The sequence below is a fragment of the Barbus barbus genome (assembly GCF_936440315.1).
Source record: "Barbus barbus genome assembly, chromosome: 4".
Lineage (NCBI taxonomy): Eukaryota > Metazoa > Chordata > Actinopteri > Cypriniformes > Cyprinidae > Barbus > Barbus barbus.
Window position 1 is genome coordinate 10768725 of NC_136732.1, and position 26121 is coordinate 10794845.

At 38.6% G+C, this 26121-nt stretch overlaps 1 protein-coding gene across 1 annotated transcript in view; it reads right to left on the reverse strand.

Annotated features, from left to right (window-relative positions):
- The window catches only part of LOC306865178 (cytoplasmic phosphatidylinositol transfer protein 1-like), a 103593-nt gene that overhangs the window by 17262 nt on the left and 60210 nt on the right, over positions 1-26121 (reverse strand). The window contains exons 2-4 of the mRNA XM_079409631.1: positions 9947-10095; positions 3488-3576; positions 1106-1113 (exon numbers count right to left, since the gene is read on the reverse strand). Coding sequence (XP_079265757.1) covers positions 1106-1113; positions 3488-3576; positions 9947-10095 — 246 coding nt within the window. The remainder of the gene's footprint in view (positions 1-1105; positions 1114-3487; positions 3577-9946; positions 10096-26121) is intronic.

Here is a 26121-nt window from a genome sequence, read left to right on the forward strand (position 1 = left end):
TAGTGAGATGGATTTGAACTGCTTACATAGACAAGATAATTGAAATAGAACCTGAAATAGAAATGGTGAGTGATTGAGCGCACTCTTAATAGCAGCGCCACACTCCGTACAAATAGCGCTTTTCATGTGAAACACACAGGAGACTTGACTCAAAACTGAATTTGATTTTAGCAAGTTATGCTAACATCATAACATGCTAATAAACATACAGTAAAATGCATAAGACCGACATTTTGAGAACAGTAAGATGCTTTGAAAGAAGTCTCTCGTCTAGGCTGCATTTATTGAATCAAAATACAGTAGTGTTAAGAAATATTATTACAATTTAAAATAACAGTTTTCTGTTTGAATTTATATTAAAGTCATTTATTCCTGTGATGCAAATATGAATTTTTAGCATCATTTTTTTTTGGATTCTTTGATGAATAGAATGTTCAAAAGAACAGCATTTATTTGAAACAGAAATCTTTTATAAATGTCTTCACTTTCGAGCAACTAAATGTGTCCCTGGTGAAAAAAAAGTGTTAATTTCTAAATTAAAAAAATTAATTTCTAATAAAAAAAAGGGTTTATTATTCAAAAAAACTCAAAATTTTAAATGGTAATGTTGTTTTGATAATCAGCACAGCAGGACATTAGGTTATATGGTATTGTTTGTGTACTACTTGTGTAAAGTATATTTCATGGCTTAGTACCATTTATACATTTGTTACAAAAACACACAATAATGACCCGGCAGCATTTATACAGAGACACAGAGAGCAATGCATTGTGGGAGATCAGTACCCTCAGAGTGTATGGCTGTGTTAAACATTATTAGCACTGAACTGCTACGCCTCTAATGATCATCAAAACAATGAACCTATTATGCAAACCAAGAGCGTGAGCTATTATAAACGGCAATAGCGGTACTTCAGTGTCCTTCTACAGTATCGGTAGTACAATGTACCAACTGCTCTAATTGAATACTGTCTATTAAAATGTAATGTTTTAATGAAGTGAGTGTGTTTATTAGCATATTCATTTTGTAGAAGTATTGAAATAGACATTTTGGTTTTGAGTTTCAAGCACACAAATAAATAAAAGAAGAAGCAGCCATACTCACTGTATACTCTGAGCCAATGGCGGGGGAGGAGACGGATCGAGATGATGGGGAGAGAAAGAGAGAGAGACTTCATGTTAAAGGTCATTGCAATAAGCACATGGCAGTCTAGAAGCCATCAAACATTCATTCATGGAAAGACCTCCCGTTCTTCAGGGAATTGAAGTTCTTTCTGTTATGTGTGTGTGTGTGTGTGTTTATCATGCACACACACTTTTCTGATATGTCCATGCCTTCCCTTTCATTTGATGTAATTTCTAAAGCATTTGCTCAATAATTGCTGCAATGCAGTATGTCAAAAAGATGCTCCTGACTATGAGGCGCCATGTAGGATTTAAATCAAACTTCGCTTATCAATACATACATAAAACACGTGCATATACACCTATAAATTACTCACATATACATGTATACTATTGGATGTTCAAAATATATATATGAAATACACGTGCACACTAATAAGAAATCCATACCAAGACATATTATGTTAGTAATGAATGCATATACACTTGTGAATAACTTGCGTATACATATAAACTTGATGCATGCATACACCTATAGACACTCGCTAATATATATAAACATGATCCATGTATATACACCCACAACAACACACGCACATACATATAAACTCGCTGCACGCAGACACACCTATACATACTCGCATATACATATAAACGTGATCCATGCATATACACCTATAAACACTCGCACATACATATAAACTCGCTGCACGCAGACACACCTATACATACTCGCATATACATATAAACGTGATCCATGCATATACACCTATAAACACTCACACATACATATAAACTCGATGCGCGCATAAACCCATAAAACACTCGCGCAAACATACAAAATAAATTCACAAACATATACAATTCTGATAAGAAAGACGCATGCTTTAGTTGTGTGTATATGTATATGCAAGTGATTTCATATGTGGATGTGCGTGAACTTCACATTTCAGTGTAAAAGGAAGCAACTGCACTTCCGGCGGGATGTTTGAAAATGCTTAACGTGGCTTATTAATGCATTAAAACAGTGTTTTTTTAACAGACCAAACTCAATAAACACATTATTAATAAAGCATACAATGTATAGACGAGCAGATGAGTCCAGAATAAGTAAATAACGCGTTTAATTACTCGTAAAGCATTTTCCTCCCATTAACCTGCGTCACTTTATGGGCGTCGGAAGCAAAATAAATGTGGGTGGGTCCTCCCCCAGAAAAAAATTAATTACTGGAGTACATTTTCTGTAGCCTGGTGCCTTTTAATTAACGCAGTGCCTATTTACACAAAGTTTGTTGGCACGGGTTATTTACTTCTGCCCACTAACGGCACGGCTATATCTAAGCATTTTATCTAAGTTCTTCTCCCTTTTCACATCTCTTATTACATCGGAAAGGCACTTGCTTTCAATAAAAATAAAAATGAAGGAAATAATTGAAAAGTTTAAATAAAGTATCGGGTAGGATTAGGTGTATCTGAGCAGCAGGTACGCTCAGATGCTTTACTTTGCTGTGTCGCGGGAGTGCAGCAGGAGCGAGTAACTAGTGAAAACACAGAATGGAGTTTCATTGCTGAGTTTTCATTTCCATTGATGTATGGTTTGTTAGGATAGGTCAATAATTGGCTGAGATATATTTGAAAATCTGGAATCTGAGGGTGCAAAAATAATCAAAGTATTGAGAAAATCACCTTTTAAGTTGCCCAAATGAAGTCCTTCGCATTGCATGCTATTAATCAAAAATTAAGTTGATATATTTACGGTAGGAAATTTACAAACTATCTTCATGGAACATGATCTTTACTTACTATCCTAATGATTTCTGGCATAAAAGAAAAATTGATAATTTTGACCCATACAATGTTTTGTTGGCTTTTGCTACAAATATACCCCAGTGACTTAAGACTGGTTTTGTGCTCCAGGGTCACATTTAAAGTATGCTACTGCCACAGTATCACAAGATCTCTGTAAAAGAAATGGCTAAAATATGGTTGTATGTCCATAATATTGCTTATTCCATTGAAAAAGTTGTCTAATTTGAATCAGGAGAGAAATATGCACGGATGAAGCACCGCTTAGAAGAGAAAACAGTCCTAAACAAATATGTTAGTCAATTTTGTTGTGAGAGGACAACTGTTTGAACTTTCATTCTGACGGCACCCATTCGCTGCAGAGGATGCATTGATGAGCAAGTGATTTAATGATGCATTTCTCCAAATCTGTTCTGTGAGGAAACAAACTCATCTAGCCTACATCTTTGATGGCTTGAAGGTGAGCACATATTCAACCATTTTTATTTTTGGGTGAACTATTCCTTTAAGAAATTACAATGGCACTGTGTCCTTGCAAGTAAGAAGCTGTAGTTACCGGTAATGGTGTAGGGATAATAATTCCACGCTTTCTCCGTCACATAGAAGATTTTGGGCACCACGGCTTTGGCCCAGCTGGGCAGCTTGCTGAAAGGGATAAAAAAGGAAGGAAAAGTATTGAGAAGAAAGTGGAGAGTGCCAGCTCACTGTGCCAAACGCCCCGTCCCCCCGGCTGCAATAACAGTAGTAATGACAGACTAATAGCTGCAGCGAGGAAGCGCTGATGGCCGCTCAGGGAGGAAGATGCTCTTTAATTCTGATCTGTGATCAGGTTTCCTTAAATCGCTGCCAAAACTCATTCTCTTTAAGAGCAGCTGCAAAAACGCTCTTCAATCAGTCGCTCAAAGTCCTAATAGACGGCTGTGAATGTGAGTTTGACTACTAACAGACAGCTCAGAAGCAGCATATCAGTCACTGAAGACATTGAAATCTTCTATGCCTCAGTGATTCAGCCTAGAGAAGTTTATACTAATGCTTGTTTTGGACTGAATCTGTCAAATAAGTTCAGAAATACATTTTTTATTCAGCAAGAATGCATTCAATTGATCAAAAATGACAAGACTTTTACATTGTTAAAACATTTTTATTAAAAAATTGTTCTAACATTTCCTGAAAAGAAAAAAACACACACACTCTAATAGGGTTAGGGCACCTTATGTGCTTGTCCCCAAAATAAATAAATAAATAAAACGGAACAGTACATTTGTGTTAAGAACAATCTAATGATCATTTTTCAGTGGGAGTGTTGCTATTTTCAAACTTAATGGCAGGCACAATTGTTCAACATCTTTTGTGCCATGTCTAAATAATCAGTGGCTCTCATTCACTACAATGAAAATTCTGTCATTATTTCTTCACCCTCATGTCAGTCCAAATCTCTATGATATTTTCCATGGACACAAAAGACAGAATGACTGAAGAACTGTTATGCAGTACTTGTCATAAAACTACCAGGAGCTATCAAGTTCTAAAAAAACCCAGTGTATCAGAAATGTAGCTCACACACTATATAGTCTTCTAAAGTCATACATTGTATGAAAAACAGACCAAAATTGAAATCAACATTCACTGATGCTCCTGGCCTCACCCAAAACTCATATCTAGCCCACAACTGCATCTAGGGGGAGTAAATATTAACCGAATAAGTGGTTTTTGGTGTCAACTACTCCTTGTAAAACACAATGCTGGAAAAAATCTTATTGTTGCTGGGTGGATGTGACTGGCAAACCAATAAAATCAATGATATGTTGGGGAAGCGTGATGCATTTTCATCTTGATATAATAAGCCAATGGAGTTCTTCTCCAGTTGTTGTGTCCTAAATAAACCAGATGCAGAGTGGATGAAACTGGGACGGGTGCCAGCCCTAAAAGCCTGAGCAGTGGGAATAAAGGAACATTTTATGCAGGCCTTGCACATTTTGCTGGTGCATGACTCGGCACATCTGTGATGTAAACCTGAGGGATGCAAACCTCATCCTGAGGGCTTTTAAAATGCAAATGGATTTTCAGAAACGATCCAACGCTAACACTAAGACATCCATGCGGCGCACCATTTCACTAAACCCGATTACATTGGTGGACTGCTTTTGTTTCCAACTCTTTCCAAATGCATAAACCCATCCATTTTTCAATTTCAGTGAATCAAAAGTTCTAGATTTGGTCCCGAACAACGGCCACAGCTTGCGTAAGCAGCATGGCAAGCACGAGCGCAAAAGCAGGTGGCCTGTGGGCGAAAACGCAGGTACAGCTTCCCACAGCCAAATCTCGAATTATACACGTGCTATTAAAGTGGGAGCCCAGCCGTCTCCCATCCCACGCACATCTCAAGCTCCCCACACGCTCTCTTATTTTCTCTGTTCCTTCTTTTTTGTTCTCATGTGTGCTCCACTTTGACTACTCCTCCTCACCATGTCTGTTATCCCCTTTAAGTCTTGATTTATCTCTAGTTTATCATCTAGGGTTCACACAGATTTGGGGTTTTGAGAGGGAATTATTTTTAATCCGTTTGTTGTAACTGCTACTGTAGTTATTCTACTGTAAAAAAGGATATTTTTAGGCTCATAAAAATACTAGAAGCAGTTCATAACCCACACATCTGCACTCATAAATGTTGAAATGCTGAAAACATGAGTCATTTTTTATGAAGCAAATGCTGAGCTACTGAAGCACTCCTCCTAAATTTAGTCTGAGCCTCAGACACTGGGTCAAAGGTTAGAAGCTTGCTTTTAATGGGTGTGTGTAATTGAAAACACCATTTTAAAATATCTGGCTTTTTTGTAGTTATAATCATGTGTCTCACCAGGTGTACTTTAGACTATGTTTACACAAGCAGGCCTATTCAACTGTTTTTTAGTTTAGTTTAGTTGTTTTGTCGTTTTGTTTGCCTGATCCAAACCAATATCAGAAGTGGTGTGATATCTGATTTTTAATAATGTGTCTCAGACTTTTAAACACACATAGTTAAAGCAATGTGTTCTTTTCATAATAATTCAAAAAAATTCATAATAGTTCACCAAGGCCGGCACCTTGCCTTGTTGGCAGCATGCCGACATAAAGCATCCCAAGTTCGAATCTCAATTCGTGGACCTTTCCCGACCCCCCCCCCCCCCCCCCACTAATTACACTGTCCGATCTAAATAAAGTGAATGGGTGCCGTCAGAATGAGAGTCCAAACAGCTGCGTGTTTGTAAGAAACAAATCATTAAGGAGTTCAAACTCTCTCTTCTGGCCAAAATAGGAGTCCTCTATCCATAATATTGCTTTTTTGAGTAAAAAAAAAAAAATGGACTCACATTTTGGCCAGAAGCGACAGTTTAAAGTTATAAACGTCTTGATGGATTTGTTTCTTACAAACAAGCAGTTTTTATTTCACATGATGTTAATTGATGGACTGGGGTTGTGTGGATTATTTTGATGTTTTTATCAGCTGTTTGGACTCTCATTCTGACGGCACCCATTCACTGCAGATCATCCTCTGGTGAGCAAGTATTGTAATGGGAAATTTCTCAACTCATCCACATCTTGGATGGCTTGACGGTGAGTAAATTTTAAGCAAATTTTCATTTTTAATTGGCATGTTCAGTGTGTAAAGATCACAGAGCATTTCAAATTCTTCCCTTCATTAACAACTTGAAGTCAGCAAGATAACAGTCCTCTTGAAAAGTCCCATGGATACATTCCCACCGGTCAACGCTCTTTTCATGGGTCCATATCTTTTTGCTTAACTAACATTACCTGGGCGCCCATACCTTGGGCGTTTCTGTTCCTTACACTGTTGTCTGCAGCAAAGATTTGTATACTCCACCCTATAATGAACAACAATCAGTGGCAGAACATGCATTGCTAAAGTCTCACGCATGGTGAACCTACGCAAGTTTGCCTCGTTACTATGACAACTAGCGTGGATGTGCTAGCAAAAGTGACTGCAGTCTGAACTGAAAAAAACAAACAGATCATACAACATACAACCTGCATTTAAAACGGTCTGTTTAAAAATCTGATTTTAAAAAGTAGCTATATGTACAAGTAGAACAGTAGAGAAGCTGTTGCCATTTTAGTATTAATATACTAGTATTGTATTTACTAATATTTTGAATAAGCATTTATTTTTTCTTTTCAGCTTTTATTTAAATTTTATTTACAGTAGGTTATAATAATTTATCACAGGCTTTATGAATTTATTATATATATATATATATATATATATATATATATATATATATATATATATATATATATATATATATATATATATATATATATATCTCTCACACACACACACACACACATATATATATATATAATTTATTATATATACACACACACTTATTTATTTCAGTTAGTTGCATCTCTAATTTAATAAGTTTTTCATCTAATATTTATATTTTATTTTACATTATTTTTTTTCAAAATATTACCAAATTACTAATACACATACACACACACACACACACACACACACACACACACACACACACACACACACACATAAAATATATATATATATATTTATTTCATTTTATTTTTTTATTTTAATTTATATATATTTTTTTATTTAGTTTTGGTTAACAATAGCAACACTAGTCACAATCTGTGAATTTTCTGAACCATTTAGCTGAGAATACTTTTTTGGACCACAGAGCAGAACTACCGCTCTGAATGCATTGATAACTGATGAAAATGACCAAGCATGAAAGATTCAAAAGACAATGTGATAAAATCATTTATGGCTTCACTAAACACATTCACAGAATGCCAAAAGCCAACCCAATCTGTTGCCCATGGTCTAAGCTGGTTGTCAGTGATGTCATGACCACCTCACAGCCAATCATGACCCGCAGAGGAACAGTTTAATCAGCCTGGTCCTGGGGGACTGATGTCTCGGTTCAATAAAGCGTCTCTCCAAAAGCACATCTGCATGAGCGATTGATTTATCAGTGGCCAGAATGGGCAGTGTCTTGGGGGATGGTGTCCTGAGCCCATTTACTGGCTATTTTTGGGAAAGTGTTTGGGTCTCTGGTCATGCCCTTGCTTATTCTTGTTAAACTAGCAGCCGCTTGGAGACTGCTCTCTTAGTGAAAATGAATTGAAGATCTCCGGTGGATTGCATTGGCCCCAACTGTGGCTCAATGTCAATGTACTATAAAACATTTAGAAAAGAGACTACAAAGACCAGTGAAAAGAGGGAGGTTTGCAGATAGTAAACATAAATAGAAAATGTAGGAAAGGGCCTGATTTTTATCCATTTATCCATGTGGCTAAAGGTAAACAGTGTTGGTGACGTCAAATGAAGAGAGAATCAAATATTTAACAACAGTGAAATCTTAAAATATGCACATTTACTATGAAACTATGAAAATAATTGTGTCTTTTGCACAACGTGAACTGATAAATCATGCACAATAAGCTTAAAATGTGTTTAGGAAATACAGTACTGTTTGGGGTCAGTAAAATAAAAAAAGAAATTAATACTTTTATTCTGCAAGGATGCATTCAATTTATCAAAAGTGACAGAATAGGCATTTATAATGTTACAAATAAATGTGATTCTTTTCATGTTTATATTAATCAAAGAATCCTGAAAATACTAATAACATACTGTACTAAGTAGCACACGTGTTTTCAACATTGATAAGAATGAGAAATATTTCTTGATGCTGAAAATTCAGGAATAAATGACATTTCAAAATATATTCAAATAGAAAACAGTTATTATATTTCACAATACTGCTGTTTTACTGTTTTTTTTAGTTAAATAAATGCAGCCTTGGTGAGCAAAAACATTAAAACGAGCTGACAGAGCACAAATTTTTGAACAGTGTAAAAAAGGTAAATTTAGATTTTATGCCGACTTTAATCAATACATTAAATTTCATCCTGTACAACCTACAGAAGAATAATTTTTATTAATGGTGTCTCAAATATGGTACTTTCTTTGCTAAATATACCTCAGTTAAACAAATCACACAAGTCTCACTTCGACTGGCAGCATGTAATGCAGCTTACAGCCTGGCTCAGAGTTAGCAGAGAACTCATTCTTGCTGTAGAAGCCTTGAGCAAGCGCCCAGTTCATGCATTAAAAGGAGACATGCTATAAAGTCAAGGAGAGATTCTCGTCACAAGTCGTATTTTGCATTCATTTCTTCTGTATTCGGTAGATCCGTTCAAGAAGACTAAGACTGATGCAAAAGGAAAAGTTGCGATTTTCTAGGCCGATATGGCTGGGAACTATACTCTCATTCCGGCGTAATAATCAAGGAACTCTGCTGCCGTACCATGAGTGCAGCAGGATCAATGATATTACGCAGCGCCTGAAAGTAGTCCCCAGCTACCTAACCATATCGGACTAGAAAATCGCAACTTTTCATTTTTCGTCAGTCTTAGTACACGATGTAACTACAGAAGAGTTAAGTTTTAAATAGGAAAATTATCGAAACTCTTTGGTCATTTTTGATAACCAAATGCTAACAGTCTAATCAGATTCAATGATCTATGCTAAGCTAAGCTAAAAGTGCTACCGCCAGACCCAGAGATCGGCTGAATGGATTCAAAAACGGTAAAACTCAACTGTTTAACTCTAGGGGAGTTGTAAAATGAGCCTATTTCCAAAAAAAAGTGGAGTGTTCCTTTATAAAGAAATATATACTTTTATTCAGCAAAGATGCCAAACTGATCAAAAGTGACAGTGAAGACATTTTTAATGTTACACAAAAATGTAATGCTGTTCTTTTGAACTGTCTATTCATTAAAAAAAATCCTGAAAAAAGTAGCAGTTTTGACTAAAATATTAAGCAACATTTTCAACATTGATAATAAGAGTCGTTATTAATAATTGAGCTCCAATAAAACTTGATAATATTGTTTGACTATAGTGCATCAAACACTTTGTACTGACACACCTAGAGGCTCTGCAGAGTTGTTTTGCCATGACAAGTAACTGATGACGGTTTCTACTCACTTGTTGAGATAAATGCGTTTCTCAGTGAACTGTCCCAGGCCGTAGTTGGGGTCCTCATAGGGTTCGTTCTGCACCACCTCCACACCCTCTCCTCTCTCGCTCTGCTCATGGCTGTGCTTGCTGATCATGTACAGCTGACCAATCCTGTACTAGAGACACAGACCCAAAACAGTCAGGACCTCCATATTCAACTCATATAAAACATGACATAAGTCAACCACTGGAAATCATGCTGGTCATTTGATGCATAGTCTGCATAAAAATGGCATAAACTTTTTCAAATCACAGCTGTGAGGTTCTTGGTAGTGACTGTTCCAAGAAAACTTCACTAAATATTATGAATATACTGTCTAATAATCACAACAAGCCTTGTGCTTTGTTACTTTTGATATGAAGTATCAGTGCTTCAACTGCTGAAAGACTTGAAACAATGTTTCACTTCTGGCAGGAAGGCGATTAATGTCCAGAAACTCAGTTAGGGGGGAAAAAGAGAGCATTTTGCTAAACATATGCAGTATAGACCCTTTTTGTGGCGATGTCACAATTACGTCACAGTGCAACAGTAGCTGGAGGCAAATCAAAGGGAAAATTGGAGGTGGCCAATTCAAACCAGCACAGATTCAGCTACATAAGGAGCTTAAAATATCATCTTGTTTTGATTATGCTTTATGGATTATGCTTTGTGTTACGCGTTTAAAATCTTCTTATGCATCCCACTACTGTATGATGTCATGTATGAAATAATGTGTGCATGTGTGTAAAACAACAAACTGATGGTTTATATGCTTAATCATTTGTAATTGTATATACATTGTTTTAAATGATTGAGGCAGGAATTTTTAAGAACTTGTTAAAAAAAGAATAATCAAATACAGAAAGTTCAAAATTAGTTTTTTGCAATTTTTATTTCTAGAAAATATTCACATCTTAATTTAACTGAACTGTATGTAAAGTAAAGGTACTGTAATGTCACTGTAAACCCGCATCATTTACAGGAGGTATAGACTTTAGAATAACTATTTGGCCATTACATGATACATACATCTTCAAATAATACACCCATCACATAGAATGCTTAACATTTTCGTATTTTGGCCCAGTTCACTCTCATGTGGCTGTAAAAATAGTTGTCTGCTGAAACAGAAATATAGGTTGGCCAATCTGGTTTCGTCCGTTATAGTTTTTTTTTCAAAATGCTTACTCAGTTTTTGAAACTATGGCTCCATTTCTCAAAACTCTAGACACAAAACACACACACAACATACAAAACATCACACACATCTTGTAAAAGCAAACACTTCTTTGAAAAGTGTTTTAACTCTTCTAAAAATTGTATTTTTTCATAGTAACTCTACACAGAAACATAAAATAATTAGCCACATGCACGCCAAACTACACACAGATGTGAAAAACGTAAAACAATGCTCTTGTGTGTCTTTTGGTTGTTCAGAGCACAGTGGAGCACAGGAGTTTGTCACAGCACTCGCACATACTGTATATGCACATATACACTATATCTACTGCATGTATGATTGATGAATTTTACACTGTTATGCAACTGATCTGAATCGATACTCAACTGACTTGAGCTGTAGAATGACACTATTGACTTATAAGAGCTGCTTTACAGCAGAATGTGAATTTGATACTATTGAAGCTTCTGTGAAACAATCTATATTGTATACAGCACTTCAGAAATAAAGTTGACCTCTCTGATATACATATGTATATATACACTGAATATGCATACTACACAGATGCATATTCAGTGTGTGTACCGTGTATATACTCTATATACACACACACTGAATATGCATATAAGCCAAGTCAGAAAAGTCTGCTTTATTTATAAAGCGCTTTGTACAATATAGATACAATGTAAAAATAAATGCAAGGGGGGGAAATACTTTCTTTCTAAAAAAATGAGTTTTGATTAGTAAATGAACAAATGATGTTTAAGTGTTTTCACATATGATCACTGTGTGTAGGTCATCAGTAATTAAGTAATTCACTTTCCATGACCCCACGATATATATCACAATAGTGAAGAAAAGTCGCAATTTCAGATTTGTGCAGACTTTATGCACACTTGTAATGTTACATCAAGTTATATCTGATTTCAGATTTATACACTCTTTGGCCACTTTATATATTTGTCTGACTGTCTCCTCCTGTTAACTACTAAAATATCAAGCAAAATGAAGCAGATCAAAACAATGCGAGATTTAGCAGAGCCCTTGGTCCTCCACAGGAATGAGTTTCAGATCCTAGCAGATGTCAGCAGAAACACAAAACGGCCTCACAATCATGAGCGGGGTCATGCTCTGCCTGATACAGGAAGCAGTATCATAAGTTTTGAAGTGTATGACAGTTGTGACAGCTGCTTATCTGTATGAACAGAACAGGCCCCAGGCATCTGTTCAACTCTCTGCATCTCCAGCCCAGCGGCTGCCTCACTGGAGGCATGCAAAGATCCTTATCAAGCCAGTCATACATACGGAGTATGACCACAGCCCTGCTGTTATATTTATACGTCAATGATAAGATATAACGTACTTCTTTTTTTTAAAGCCTTCAGGTTGGCCAGATGCTGACTTTGTGTGTGCCCGACCAAGATGAACATCACTGCAATCATAGTCAAGATGAATATCTTAGTAGTCAAAGTGATCCAGTGAAAGCACACAAACATTTGAACATCTCTAACTAGCTACACAATGTTTCTTCTTTTCCTTTAGCACTACTATGCATATCTGAAAAAAGGAGCTATAAATGTCTCTGATTCAAGATATTTTTGCCTAATGTATTTGTACAGTTTCTGTTGATTACATCTTGTCCTTACCTCACCTCAGTCCAAACTAACAAAAAACACATTTATTCAGTAACACTTTAGAATACTGATCCTTTGTTAATGAATAACTACACAGGAACAAGTGACTAATGCACTATTAACATTGTAGTAACTACTATCACCTAACAAGAAACTATGATTATTGATTTAGTAAATAATAGCGCTCAGTTGAAACCGGTAGTTCAATATTAGCTAATCAATAACTACTATTTTTTTTATATATCCTGGAGAACTACTAAGAACTACTGTATACAGGTTCATAATTAATATGAATTATGCATAATGTATAATTAATTCTAAAATGAAGATCATGGTAACCCACTAGTAATGACTCAAGAATGATCAAATTCTTCTAAAGGAACTACTAACTACTTGGATCAGTACTCTAAAGTGAAAAGCATCACAACTCCCTAATATTGACTGACGTCATTTTAAGCTTTTGAGATTTATGTAAGGTTTTGGATAGTAATGACTCAAGTGTTACTACATCCTTCTGAAGAAACTACTAATTATTTGGACCAGTATTCTAAAGTGAAGATCACGGTAACCCACTAGTAATGAAATTAATTACTAAACAAAATCTTACAAAAACCTTAAAAGTTTACAACAACTCTCAAAAGCTTACAATGATTTCAGTCTTTACTAGCGAGTTATCATGATCTTCACTTTAGAATACTGATCCAAATAATTAGTAATTCCTTCTGAAGAATTTGGTAATACTTGAGTCATTACTAGTGGGTTACATGACCTTTACTTACAATTCATTATAAATTATGTATTATTCATATTAATTATGAACCTGTATACAGTAGTTCTTAGGGAGGTATGAAACAATTATATTTACTGATTAGCTAATAGTGAACTACCACATTCGACTGAGCACTATTACTTACTAATTCATTAATCAGAGTTTCTTGTTAGTTACTAGTAGTTTTTACAATAGTTCAAGTTGTTCACATGGATTTGCCACGTTAACTAACAGAAGAATGCTTGATTTGAAAGTGAGTTTTGCATGAGCTGTGCTACACTATTGACAAAGTAATTTTTGCTGGTGAAATTTCCCTAAAGTTACTGTAGAGAGACAGAGAAAGGAAAGACAGAAAAATGTGTATAAATTCAGCAGGACCAAACTGAATTGAAAATAATGACTGTCATTGGTTGAGCAAGTGTAGCTATGTTAGTGATATTCCAGGATTTTTCTCCATATAGTGGACTTCAATGGGACCAACAGGTTGAATGTTGAAATTGCAGTTTCAATGCAGCTTCAAAGGGCTCTACATGATCCCAGAACGAGGAATAAGGGTCTTGTCTAACATAACGATCGGTCATTTTCTAAAATAAACAAAAATGTATATACTTTTTAACCACAAATGCTCGTCTTGCACTAGCCTGACCTCACGTGTTACGTAGTCACATTGGAAATGTCATATGTGACATAGGCAGAAGTACCGACCCAATGTTTAAAAAGTGAATGTACAAAGAAACTCGAACACCCTTTACAAAAAACGTTTTCGCCGTACTCTACCCTAAAGTACACAGATGAAGAATTAACTGCACGTGACTTTTCCAAGGTGATTATGCAATGCATGAAGATGTGCATGTGCTTTGCAGAACTAGTGCAAGACGAGCATTTGTGGTTAAAAAGTATATACAGTATTTTCCTTTTTTTTTAGAAAATGACTGATTGATTCGCTAGATAAGGCCCTTACTCCTCGGCTGGGATCGTGTAGAGCCCTTTGAAGCGGTGTTGAAACTGCAGTTTGGACCTTCAACCCGTTGGCCACAACTGAAGTCCATTATATGGAGAGAAATCCTGGAATGTTTTCCTCAAAAATCTTAATTTAATTTAGCTGAAGAAAGAAAGACATGAACATCTTGGATGACATGGGGGTGAGTAAATGATCAGGAAATTTTTATTCTGGAAGTGAACTAATCCTTTAACTTGCTTTTAACCCAGTAGATACCCAGCATTACACTAGCCGTAATTCCACTTGGAGAAGAAACAATATTTCAAACTTTCAAACCCGATGTCAGACACAACTATCATAATGTTTAACCTCCTCTCTCCCTTGAAGCACACCAAGCTCACCTCCATGTCCTTCATTCATCTGAGCTTTTTAAAAACCATGGCTCTTTGTTTGATTAATGAGATACTGTCCTCATTGTTATCCTCTGAAACCCAATTAAAGCTGCAGAAAAAGCGAGAACGAGAGTGGCCGTGGGGTTCAAGTGGTGGTGAATAATTCATCGCTACCACTTTCACTTTGTGTGTGACGAACAGGCGTGAGGAGAGATGAGAGGACGGACAGACTGCATGAGAGCGCATTAAAAGTTGGGAGTGAAATGCCATTTTAAAAATAAATAAATGAGGCAGGGATGGAGAAGCGCATCCCCCAGGCAACTGCTTGATCTTCTTTGATAGCAAACTTGAGTCTTTTTTTCTTCTTTTAAGCATGACTCTAGTTTCACCCACAGCAGCACTCTGTTACCTGGAGAGTTCCTGTGTTTCATGGGAGTAGAGTTAGTTAATGGCGAGTCATTAAATTGTGCTGTCAGACTGCTCTTGAGAACTCTTGAGGGCTGCCCTGATTGTGTTGGGGAAAGAAAACTGGTTTTGTTGAAACTGAAAAACCTCTCTCGGGCAAACTGAAGAAAGACTTCAAATCATGAGCACAGAGAGGTTCATGCACTGTAGTCAACTGACTCCAGTGTGTCAACAGCATGTTTGAAAGTAATGTGAGTGGTGCGTCTTCATGCAATCTTGCCACCAGGGTTGCCACCTTAGTAACTCGATGAGGATCAGGTTCAGAGTTGTTGCTAGGGCATAGTGTTGTCTAAAGTACTGACTTGTGCGTGTGATGATACCAGCATTTCCAGCGCTACCATTTTGAGCACTGTTGAGAGGATTTTTAAAACGCCTCTGATTGGCCATTGTGTTCACACGCTCAACAGATCCTTCTGTGATTGGCTACAATGATCATTGCTTCACGCTCTTCACCAAGCGCTTAAGCCCAGCGCACACTGTGCGATTTTGGCCATGATTTGGTTGTCTGAGACAAATTTGGAAAAACCTAAAAATTCCTATTATATTACCCTAAAATTTGTAGTCTTTGATCGCTGTTGGTTCACCGACAGCTGATTAATGGCCGTTGCAATCAAATTTTACCTCCAACAAAATTCTGGCAGTGTTTTGCAGTGTGACGTCTGCTAAGACGTTAAACTGTCTTCGTTCTTCAAGACAAGCCATGATCAGAATTAATGCTAGATATTTCCTCTAACTGCCATAAACTACAGCGCTCACGGAATTCCTATGATTGCACCGGTTGCACTGCTGTTTTCATGTGGGTGTGTAGAGCTGCATACACTATTCTTCTTAAATACGCCAGTATTGCTGCCATTCATATACTTTTCATGCTAGCCATCGTGTCAGCCTTGAGTGTAATGCAGCTCATAGTGACTGAACGTGTATGGGATGGTAATGTAAAATTCCAGACAAGTTTTCTTGCGCGCATTCATGTCGTACAGTCTGACATTAATGACAACTGAGATCCCACAGTGTGACATGATCATGTTTGTACAGTCTGACAAGCAGCAATCGTAAAGGACTATTTAAAAAAAGCGCAGTGTATGCCTGGCTTTACACAGATACACACGAGAGCGTTTGAAAGCCGTGTCTATCAGCAGATCTGTCAGCGGATCCCTAATATTTTTTCTCATAGACGGATCCTCTGATAGACACGGCTTTCAAATGCTCCTGTGTGCTTCCAGGTGTTAAAGCAAAAAAAAAACGGTTTAACTGAACATTTTTCCTCGGCCAAACCCCATTCCACAGCCAAACCTGTCACACACCCAGTTTAAGAGCAGTTTATTTTTTCTTCTTGTAATTAGGAGTATAGTGAGTACATGATTTAACCTACACAAATGAAATACTCAAAGAACATTTGAATTTAAAGGCAATTTTTGAACTGCATTTCTATGATTGACACGCTTTTATGAAATTGTTAATGTTTTCAAGACTTGACTCTTTGTGATGTAGTCATACAAATAATTAAGCATTTGCATACATTTTCAAAACAAGTTTTTATTTCTTAAATAATAAAAGCCAACAGAGAATGATTTTGCCGCAAAGTGAGCTAATATCACAAACTATATAATATCATTTCTGTTTTTAACCTAGCCATTAAACCCTGGACATTATAATAAGAAATTATAACACATTGTCACAAGCCCTTGCAGCTTGGCTGACAGTTCTGTTTTATACTGCGCAGCAATGCCATGTGTGCAGAAGTAAGAGGCATGTGCATTAGATATTGATAATTTGGAAAGTGCACTCTGATCGTTAGCAACCGACTTGATTAGCTTCCCTAGTGGCTACAACAAAGTGAGCAGCAGGTCTTGTTTAGCTAAGAATGCGCATATACGCACTTTGTGGTCACATACACGGTCAGCCATAGACGCCCATAACTCAATTGTGGTAGATGACGCACCAGGCAGGGAGGATGTGTGCTTAAGAGAACGAACATCAGCTTCTGATTGATGGTGTTTTTTTGCCGTTACGGCCGTACTGAAGTTTTTTATAGCATACACACATACAAACACCTGGCAGTTTCATTTTTGTACACCAGGATGGGAGCGAGCGGCCATCCTCCCCCGTTTCTTCAAGCCAAACCCATCTCCATTTGTTTTTAACGGACTTGTCGATGAGTGACACATCCAAACCTTCTTCCAAATGCAGCGCGTCCATAACTGACAGGCTAGCTTAATACATAAACTCTTGTTTTTTAACAAGGCTAATACCCCCTCTCCCCCCACCACATGCTCACACTTTTGACCAATCAGAAGAGATTGTGTGGTGAAGAGCCACCTGTTTCGGTGGAATGACTGAATATAATTGAAATGGCTGAGCCGGCAGAACAACAACAACAACAATGCTCTACATGTTTCTTTTCCCCTCATTTTTTCTAATTGGAGAAAATCCATTGTAGCGACGGAAAACTTTAAGCCCTGGCTTCTGTTGGTGAAGATTGTGAAGCGATGGTCATTGTAGCCAACCACAGACATATCTGTTGATAGGTGAACACAATAACCAAACAGAGGTGTTTAAGAATCCGCTCAAAAGCACTAAAAATGCTTGCGGGAAATGCCGGTCTCATCACATTTGAAAAATTTCAGTACTGACTTTTTAACAACACTACTAGGGCATTGCTAGGGTGTTCTTGGTGTCTTAATATGATTTAAGGTATCATGCCAGCACAACAAACAATGTGGGTTACATGCAGAAGTTATAATACCATAACTAACAATACATATTACCACCCACATGTATATAAATTAAACAAAATGTTATGGCTGCACATTTTTACTCATTTCATAAGCAAATACACTAAAACAATGTAAGGTCATTTAAATGCAGAAGTCTTTAGCCGCATATACAGTACTCTTCAGGTCTTGATGCCCAATTCTGATTTGTTGACAATATCTTATTTTTTTGACAACCAGCTTACATCTTTTAAAAGTGACCCATGTGTGGTATCTGCATTTCTGTCATGATAACTCTCGGATAGTTTAGCATGGTAATATACTACATGGAAATGTTAATGTGTTTGGTCTTGGCAGAATAGATCTGCTACGCTGCTGCAGCAGAACAATAGGGCTGTCAAATTGGATGAAAAACGAAATTCGAATTTTGTACTAAAATATTATCAATATTCAAATTATATTTGAATTTAAAAGGCATAATTTCTGTTAGGGGGAAAAAAGCTTTTGGCTTCTCTCCTGAGAGAATCAATATTAAATATTAAGCAAAATATTACTGTACTAATGCATGTTTCTTCAAAGCAAAAAAAAAAACGATCTATCTAAGACTATCTTTGAAAAGTGCATAATGTTTCAAATAATGCTTATAAACCATACATAATTAATTATGTTGCTTAAACACTTTGAAACAAGCATCATGTAAGTATGTAGTTTAATACCAAGGACCGAAAACCAATCACAAAGAGTAGCCTACTTTTTTCATTTAAAAACATTAGATGCAGTGGGATGCAGAAAAACCACCATAAAGTCTCGAGACATAACTTACATAAATTTTACATGGCTTTCTAAACATGCCGCTTTCTTGTGTGAGACGCGAGTGCAACGGTGATAGATGCCCCTATAGAAAATGCAATAATATGCGTTCTGTGTGAACGGCTTGGTTCCAGTTTTGAGGTAAACAACATCTTCTCCGCATTGATGTCCTCTTTTTCCACAATTTTTTTGAATGAGCAGCAATCCAGTGGCTTCAGCTGTATAGGCTTAAAAAGCATTAAAATGCACATCATCATCGTATCTTGTATGCCACATATAAGGCTGCCTGATGCACATCTAAAATTTGAATGCAGCGTTTAGGCATTCGAATGTGGATTTTTATTTTAAAATTGACGAATATTTGAAATTCTAATTTTTTTGACAGCCCTAATAAGTATAGAGACTTGCTACTGTCAATATTGCCCAAAGTGTCAATATTTTGTGTGGCCACGATTATTTTCCAGCACTGCCTTAACCCTCTTGGGCATGGAGTTCACCAGAGCTTCACAGATTGCCACTGGAATCCTCTTCCACTCCTCCATGACGACATCACGAAGCTGGTGGATGTTAGAGACCTTGCGCTCCTCCACCTTCCGTTTGAGGATGTCCATCACCTTTACCCTCGGTTTCTTTAGCAAGGCAGTGGTCGTCTTGGAGGTGTGTTTGGAGTCGTTATCATGTTGGAATACTACCCTGCGGCCCAGTCTCTGCTTCAGTATGTCACAGTACATGTTAGCATTCATAGTTCCCTCAATAAACTGTAGCTCCCCAGTGCCGGCAGCACTCATGCAGCCCCAGACCACGACACTCCCACCACCATGCTTGACTGTAGGCAAGACACACTTGTCTTTGTATTCCTCACCTGGTTGCCGCCACACACGCTTGACACCATCTGAACCAAATAAGTTAATCTTGGTGTCATCAGACCACAGGACATGGTTCCAGTAACCCATGTCCTTAGTCTGCTTATCTTCAGCAAACTGTTTGCGGGCTTTCCTGCGCATCATCTTTAGAAGAGGCTTCCTTCTGGGACGACAGCCATGCAGACCAATTTTATGCAGTGTGCAGCGTATGGTCTGAGCACTGACAGGCTGACCCCCCCCCCCCCCCCCCACCACCCCACCCCTTCAACCTCTGCAGCAATTCTGGCAGCACTCATAAGTCTATTTCCCAAATACAACCTCTGGATATGACGCTGAGCACGTGCACTCAACTTCTTTGGTCAACCACGGCGTGTTCTGAGTGGAACCTGTCCTGTTAAACCGCTGTATGGTCTTGACCACCGTGCTGCAGCTCAGTTTCAGGGTCTTGGCAATCTTCTTATAGCATTCCTGTAGCTCAAATAGTAGAGCATGGCGCTAGCAACGCCAAGATCATGGGTTCGATTCCCAGGGAAAGCAAGAGCTGATAAAATGTAGAAACTGTAACCTGGATGCAATGTAAGTCGCTTTGGATAAAAGCGTCTGCTAAATGCATAAAATGTAAATGTTATAGCCTATGCCATCTTTTTGAAGAGCAACAATTCTTTTTTTCAGATCTTCAGAGAGTTCTTTGCCAAGAGGTGCCATGTTGAATTTCCAGTGACCAGTATGAGAGAGTGAGAGAGATAACACCAAATTTAACACATCTGCTCCCCATTCACACCTGAGACCTTGTAACACTAACGAGTCACATGACACCGGGGAGAGAAAATGGCTAATTGGGCCCAATTTGGACATTTTCACTTAGGGGTGTACTCACTTTTTTGAGGGGACAGCAAATTTACACTGTTATACAAGCTGTGCACTCACTACTTTACATTGTAGCAAAGTGTCATTTCTTCAGTGTTGTCACATGAAAAGTTATAATACAATATTTACAAAAATGTGAGGGGTGTACTCACTTCTGTGAGATACAGTAACATACATAAAATTGCCCCATAGCAGATCTAGACAGGTGGAGCTGGGGAATATGGAGGGTTTCTGAAGTGTGCTGTAACTGCTACAGCAATCACTATCCGAGTATTTGAATGCTGAGCAGCAAGCTCGTTGGCTGATCATTTGAAAAGAACCATTCGGCTGCACCATGTGAAAAGTGATGTCATTATATCAGATTGAGTTAGAACCTATCGGCCTGCATCATCTAGCGTTTCATAACAGAACTTTGGATTTACACTATATACAGTACTTGGTGACACAACCCAAGACAGATTTACTGACCTGGAAACATGACTGTCAGGTCTGCGAAACAAAACCAGCCCAACTGCTAAAATTGCAAAACTAGCCCAGTCATGTTTTTTCCTACAGTCCCCTCCCTCAAAAGTGCATTCCGGGGGAGGAGGAAATCGCTTCAACCCTCAAACTCAAAAACAACGCACAACAACAGTGTAAAAGTAGCCCAATTCCGCAGTAAAACTGCAGACTTGGCAGCACTGCCCAGAAAAGCTCTGATTTGTTCTGATCCAAATGTGCAATTTATAATACAGTGCAGTATAATACAGTTGTATTCTCACCATTGCAATAATGACATTAGCTAATGTTTTTTCCTCAGCAGTCTATGGTATTATTTTAAATGAACTCCTGTCATGATAAAACAACAGTTTCAAATCTTGAATAACTATGAGTGGAAGAACTGTGAGGGTAAAATAATGCTACATAAGTATATCATAATTTTAAATAAACAAACAAGAAACCCACTACAGTTGACAGATGACAACAGGATCTAACGGATAAGTGGGTACGTTTGCAATTCTTAACTGAATAACACTGAATAGCTGTAACCTCCATGACAAGAACTTTCCCTCAAAAATTTCTGATAGTTTCATCATAGTGCCAGCACACACACGCAAAAAGAAAAGCCACTTGAATACAAACACTTTAGAAATAATTTAAAACCCTCCCAGATGATGTATTGTCAAGACAAATGCTATTGGAGGGAGCCAGAGCGCCTGACATCTTGGTACATTTAAAAGTGCTGGCTAATGCTAAACGTAAATTCAGTAAGATTGTTATTCACATCGGCGCTAATGATGTTCGACTGCGCCAGTCGGAGATCACTAAATATAATGTTAAAGAGATGTGTGAACTTGCAAGTACGATGTCAGACACTGTAATATGCTCTGGCCCGCTCCCTGCTTACCGGAGTGATGAGATACATAGCAGACTGTCGTCACTCAATGGCTGGATGTCTAAGTGGTGCCCGCAGAATAACATGGGTTTCATAGACAATTGGAAGAATTTTTGGGGCAAACCTGACCTGTTGAAAAGAGATGGTCTTCATCCCTCTTGGGGTGGTGCCGCTCTTCTCTCTAGAAATATGGCACACAGTCTTAAGAGTTCGTACTTGACTAACCGGGGCCCAGGTCAGGAAGCAGACAGACTGGCTAAACCGAACATCTGCTAGCCGCCTCATGTCACAGAAGTCAGTTAATTCTCAGCACATAGAGACTCCTTCACCCAAATATCACACTGTAGAGACTGTATTCCCCAAACTAGAAAATACAGAAAACATCCAAACCAAAGTAAGAGTAACAATTTAATTTATGTTCAACAAATAAAAAAAACGATATAATACAGATAAACAAATGATAAAGCTTGGCTTATTGAATATTAGATCGCTTTCTACAAAAGCACTTTTTGTAAATGATATGATCACTGACCATAAACTAGATGTGCTTTGTTTGACAGAAACCTGGCTAAAACCAGATGACTACATTACTTTAAACGAGTCTACCCCCCAAGATTACAGTTACAACATGAACCGCGTCCAAAAGGTAAAGGGGGAGGTGTTGCTACAATTTATAGCAATATTTTCAGTATTTTTCAGAGGTTGGGTTTCAAGTATAATTTGTTCGAAGTAATGGTGCTTCATATAACGTTATCCAAAGAAACAAGTGTTAATTATAAATTCCCTGCGATGTTTGTACTGGCTACTGTATACAGACCACCAGGGCACCACACAGACTTTATTAAAGAATTTGCTGATTTTCTATCTGAGGTAGTGCTGACTCCAGATAAAGTCTTAATTGCTGGTGATTTTAATATCCATGTTGATAATAAAAGACATTTGTTGGGATCATAGACATTATAGACATTCTAAACTCCATTGGTGTTAAACAACACGTTTCAGGACACGTTGCTCCTTTACGCTTAAGGAAGATTAAGGGAAAGAGTTCAACACCGTGGTATAATAAGCACACTCTGGCCCTAAAGAGAACAGCCCGGAAAATGGAGTGCAGCTGGTGAAAAACAAAATCCTACAGAAAAGCATTAAAAACTGCTAGATCTCACAGTAGTAATGACTTTATGAACTACTTTACTTCCAAGATCGAAACTATTAGAGATAAAATTGTAACCATGCAGCTGTCAGCCACAGTTTCACATCAGATAGTGCACTATAGATCCCCTGAGGAACAATTCCAACCATTCTCTTCTATTGGAAATAAAGAATTGTATAAACTTGTTTTATGATTGAGTACAAAAAAAAATAGCATTTTCATTTTATCAGATAAGATGCTGCACAACGGAACAGTATAAATTAATAATAATAAAAAAATAACTTGGTTGTATGATATTCCTTAAAATTATATTATTAATATTATTATTATCACTATGAGAATTGCATTTTAGTATACAATAGTAATAAAATCGGTCAATATATATTACAAAAGTCAAATATATATAACATATAATCTATACAAAAGTTAAACTGATACAAAAGTTAAAAAAACAAAAGTTAACTATACAAAAGTTAAAAAAAACTTAAACCAAGATGGCGCCGCTGTGTTCGGACGCCGTCAGGGTCGCTCCACTGAGATTTTGCTTCAACTTTCTTCTTTACTTAGTTTTACTTTCTCTTTTTACACATCTCACGTCGGCACTGATCACCTACAACATAGAAACACTTTTGGACATTGGAAACCGCTACACCAACCTGCTTCAGGACACTTTATCCACGAATCCTGCGTGGCCTCTGGAGATTCTTCGGAAAGCGGAGATAAACAACACCCCCCCCGAGGCGACGGATCAAGAAACACCGCGGGAAGCGCGCTGGAATTCGAGTCAGACTCAGGAAAAGGGCTCACAGTCCTCCTCTCCCAAGCATTCTCCTCGCTAATGTCCAATCCTTGGAGAATAAGATGGACGATCTTAGAGCCAGGATTAGTTTCCAACGGGACATTAGGGACTGTAACATCCTTTGTTTGTCAGAAACGTGGCTTTCGTCCTCGGTCCCGGACACTGCTGTAATGCCGAGTGATAACTTCTCTGTCTTTCGGACGGACAGAACAGCAGAGGCCGGTAAATCCAGGGGTGGAGGAGTATATTTCATGATCAACAAGAAATGGTGTGATCCCAGGAATATCTCCATTCTGTCACGTTCCTGCTCGCCTCATCTGGAACATCTTTCCATTATCTGCCGCCCATTTTATCTGCCCCGGGAGTTTTCATCGATCATTGTTACTGCCGTGTACATTCCACCACAGGCGGACACTGGCTTGGCTTTGTCTAAGCTTCACGATGTGCTCAGCGGCCACATTAACAAACATCCTGACGCTGCCTTCATCATCGCGGGGGACTTTAACAAAGCCAACCTCAAGCAGGTCATGCCGAACTTTTATCAACATGTATCCTGTCCAACTAGAGCACCAAACACACTGGATCATTGCTACACTCAGTTCAAGGATGCCTACAAAGCCCGCTCACTACCGGCTTTTGGCAAATCGGACCATGCCGCCATCTTTCTAACACCGAGATACAAACAAAGGCTCGTTCAGGAACCTCCGGTGCAGAGAGTAGTGACGCGCTGGTCCTCCCACTCAGAGACTATGCTGCAGGCGGCGCTTGATGACGTCGACTGGGACATGTTCCGGGCGAGTTCTTCTGACGTCAGCGAGTTCACGGATGTAGCATTAAGCTTCGTAAACACGCTAACCGAGCAAGCTACAGAAACAATAACGATAAGGACATTCTCCAATCAGAAACCGTGGGTGGACAGAACAATCCGTGCCGCAGTTAACACACGCACCGCCGCTTACAATGAGGCTCTTCTGTCTGGGAATACGAGCGAGTACAAAGCATCGTGCTATGCTCTCCGACGTGCAGTAAGAGCCGCCAAACACAGATACAGAGAGAGAATTGAGTCTCATTTCCAGCTCAACGACTCTCGACGGATGTGGCAGGGACTGAGGACCATCTGTGACTTCGGAAACAAATCCTCCGCGGAGGTGAGAGCAGATCCGTTGCTGGCCGACGAGTTAAACATCTTCTACGGCCGCTTCGATGGCAACGGCGGCGGCGCGTTTCTGCCGACCAGCGCGTCAGGAAGCAACAGGCAGAGCAGCGATGATCCTGTAATCACCGTGTCGGAGGATGAGTTTCGGAGGGCGCTAAAGAAAGTGAACGTCAGGAAAGCAGCCGGACCTGATGGGATAACCGGCCGTGTTCTGAGGTCCTGCGCCGATCAGCTCGCTGGTTTGCTCACTTCTATCTTTAATGAGTCCCTTGCTACCGCCGTGGTTCCCACCTCATTCAAAAAATCCATCATTATCCCTGTGCCAAAGAACAATAAACCCTCTTGCTTGAATGACTATCGCCCAGTTGCCCTCACATCTATAGTCATGAAGGTTTTTGAGAGACTTGTAAAGAGCCACATTTGCTCCTCCATCCCTGATACTCTGGACCCTCTTCAGTTTGCCTATCGCCCAAACAGATCCACGGACGATGCCATTTCTCACGTTCTCCACTCTTCCCTCACACACTTGGATAGCAACAATGGAAATTATGTAAGGCTGCTATTCATTGACTATAGCTCAGCTTTCAACACTATAGTCCCCATCAAGCTGGCATCTAAACTCACAGACCTCGGCCTAAACTCCTCACTCTGTGACTGGATTCAAGACTTCCTCACCGGCAGACCTCAAGTGGTGAAAGTTGGCCAGTTCACCTCAAACTCCATCACTCTGAACATAGGAGCCCCACAGGGCTGTGTCCTGAGTCCCCTGCTCTACTCTCTCTACACGCATGACTGCGTGTCCTCTCACAGCTCCACATCTATTGTCAAATTCGCTGATGATACTGTGGTTCTGGGCCTCATCTCCAACAACGATGAGACCGCATACTTGGATGAGGTAGAGAGACTCACATCATGGTGCCGGGACAACTGTCTCTCTCTGAATGTGAGCAAAACTAAAGAGCTGATCATGGACTTTAGGAAGAGACAGCAGCAGCCCTACACTCCTCTTATGATCAGTGGGACCCCTGTGGAGAGGGTGAGCAGCTTC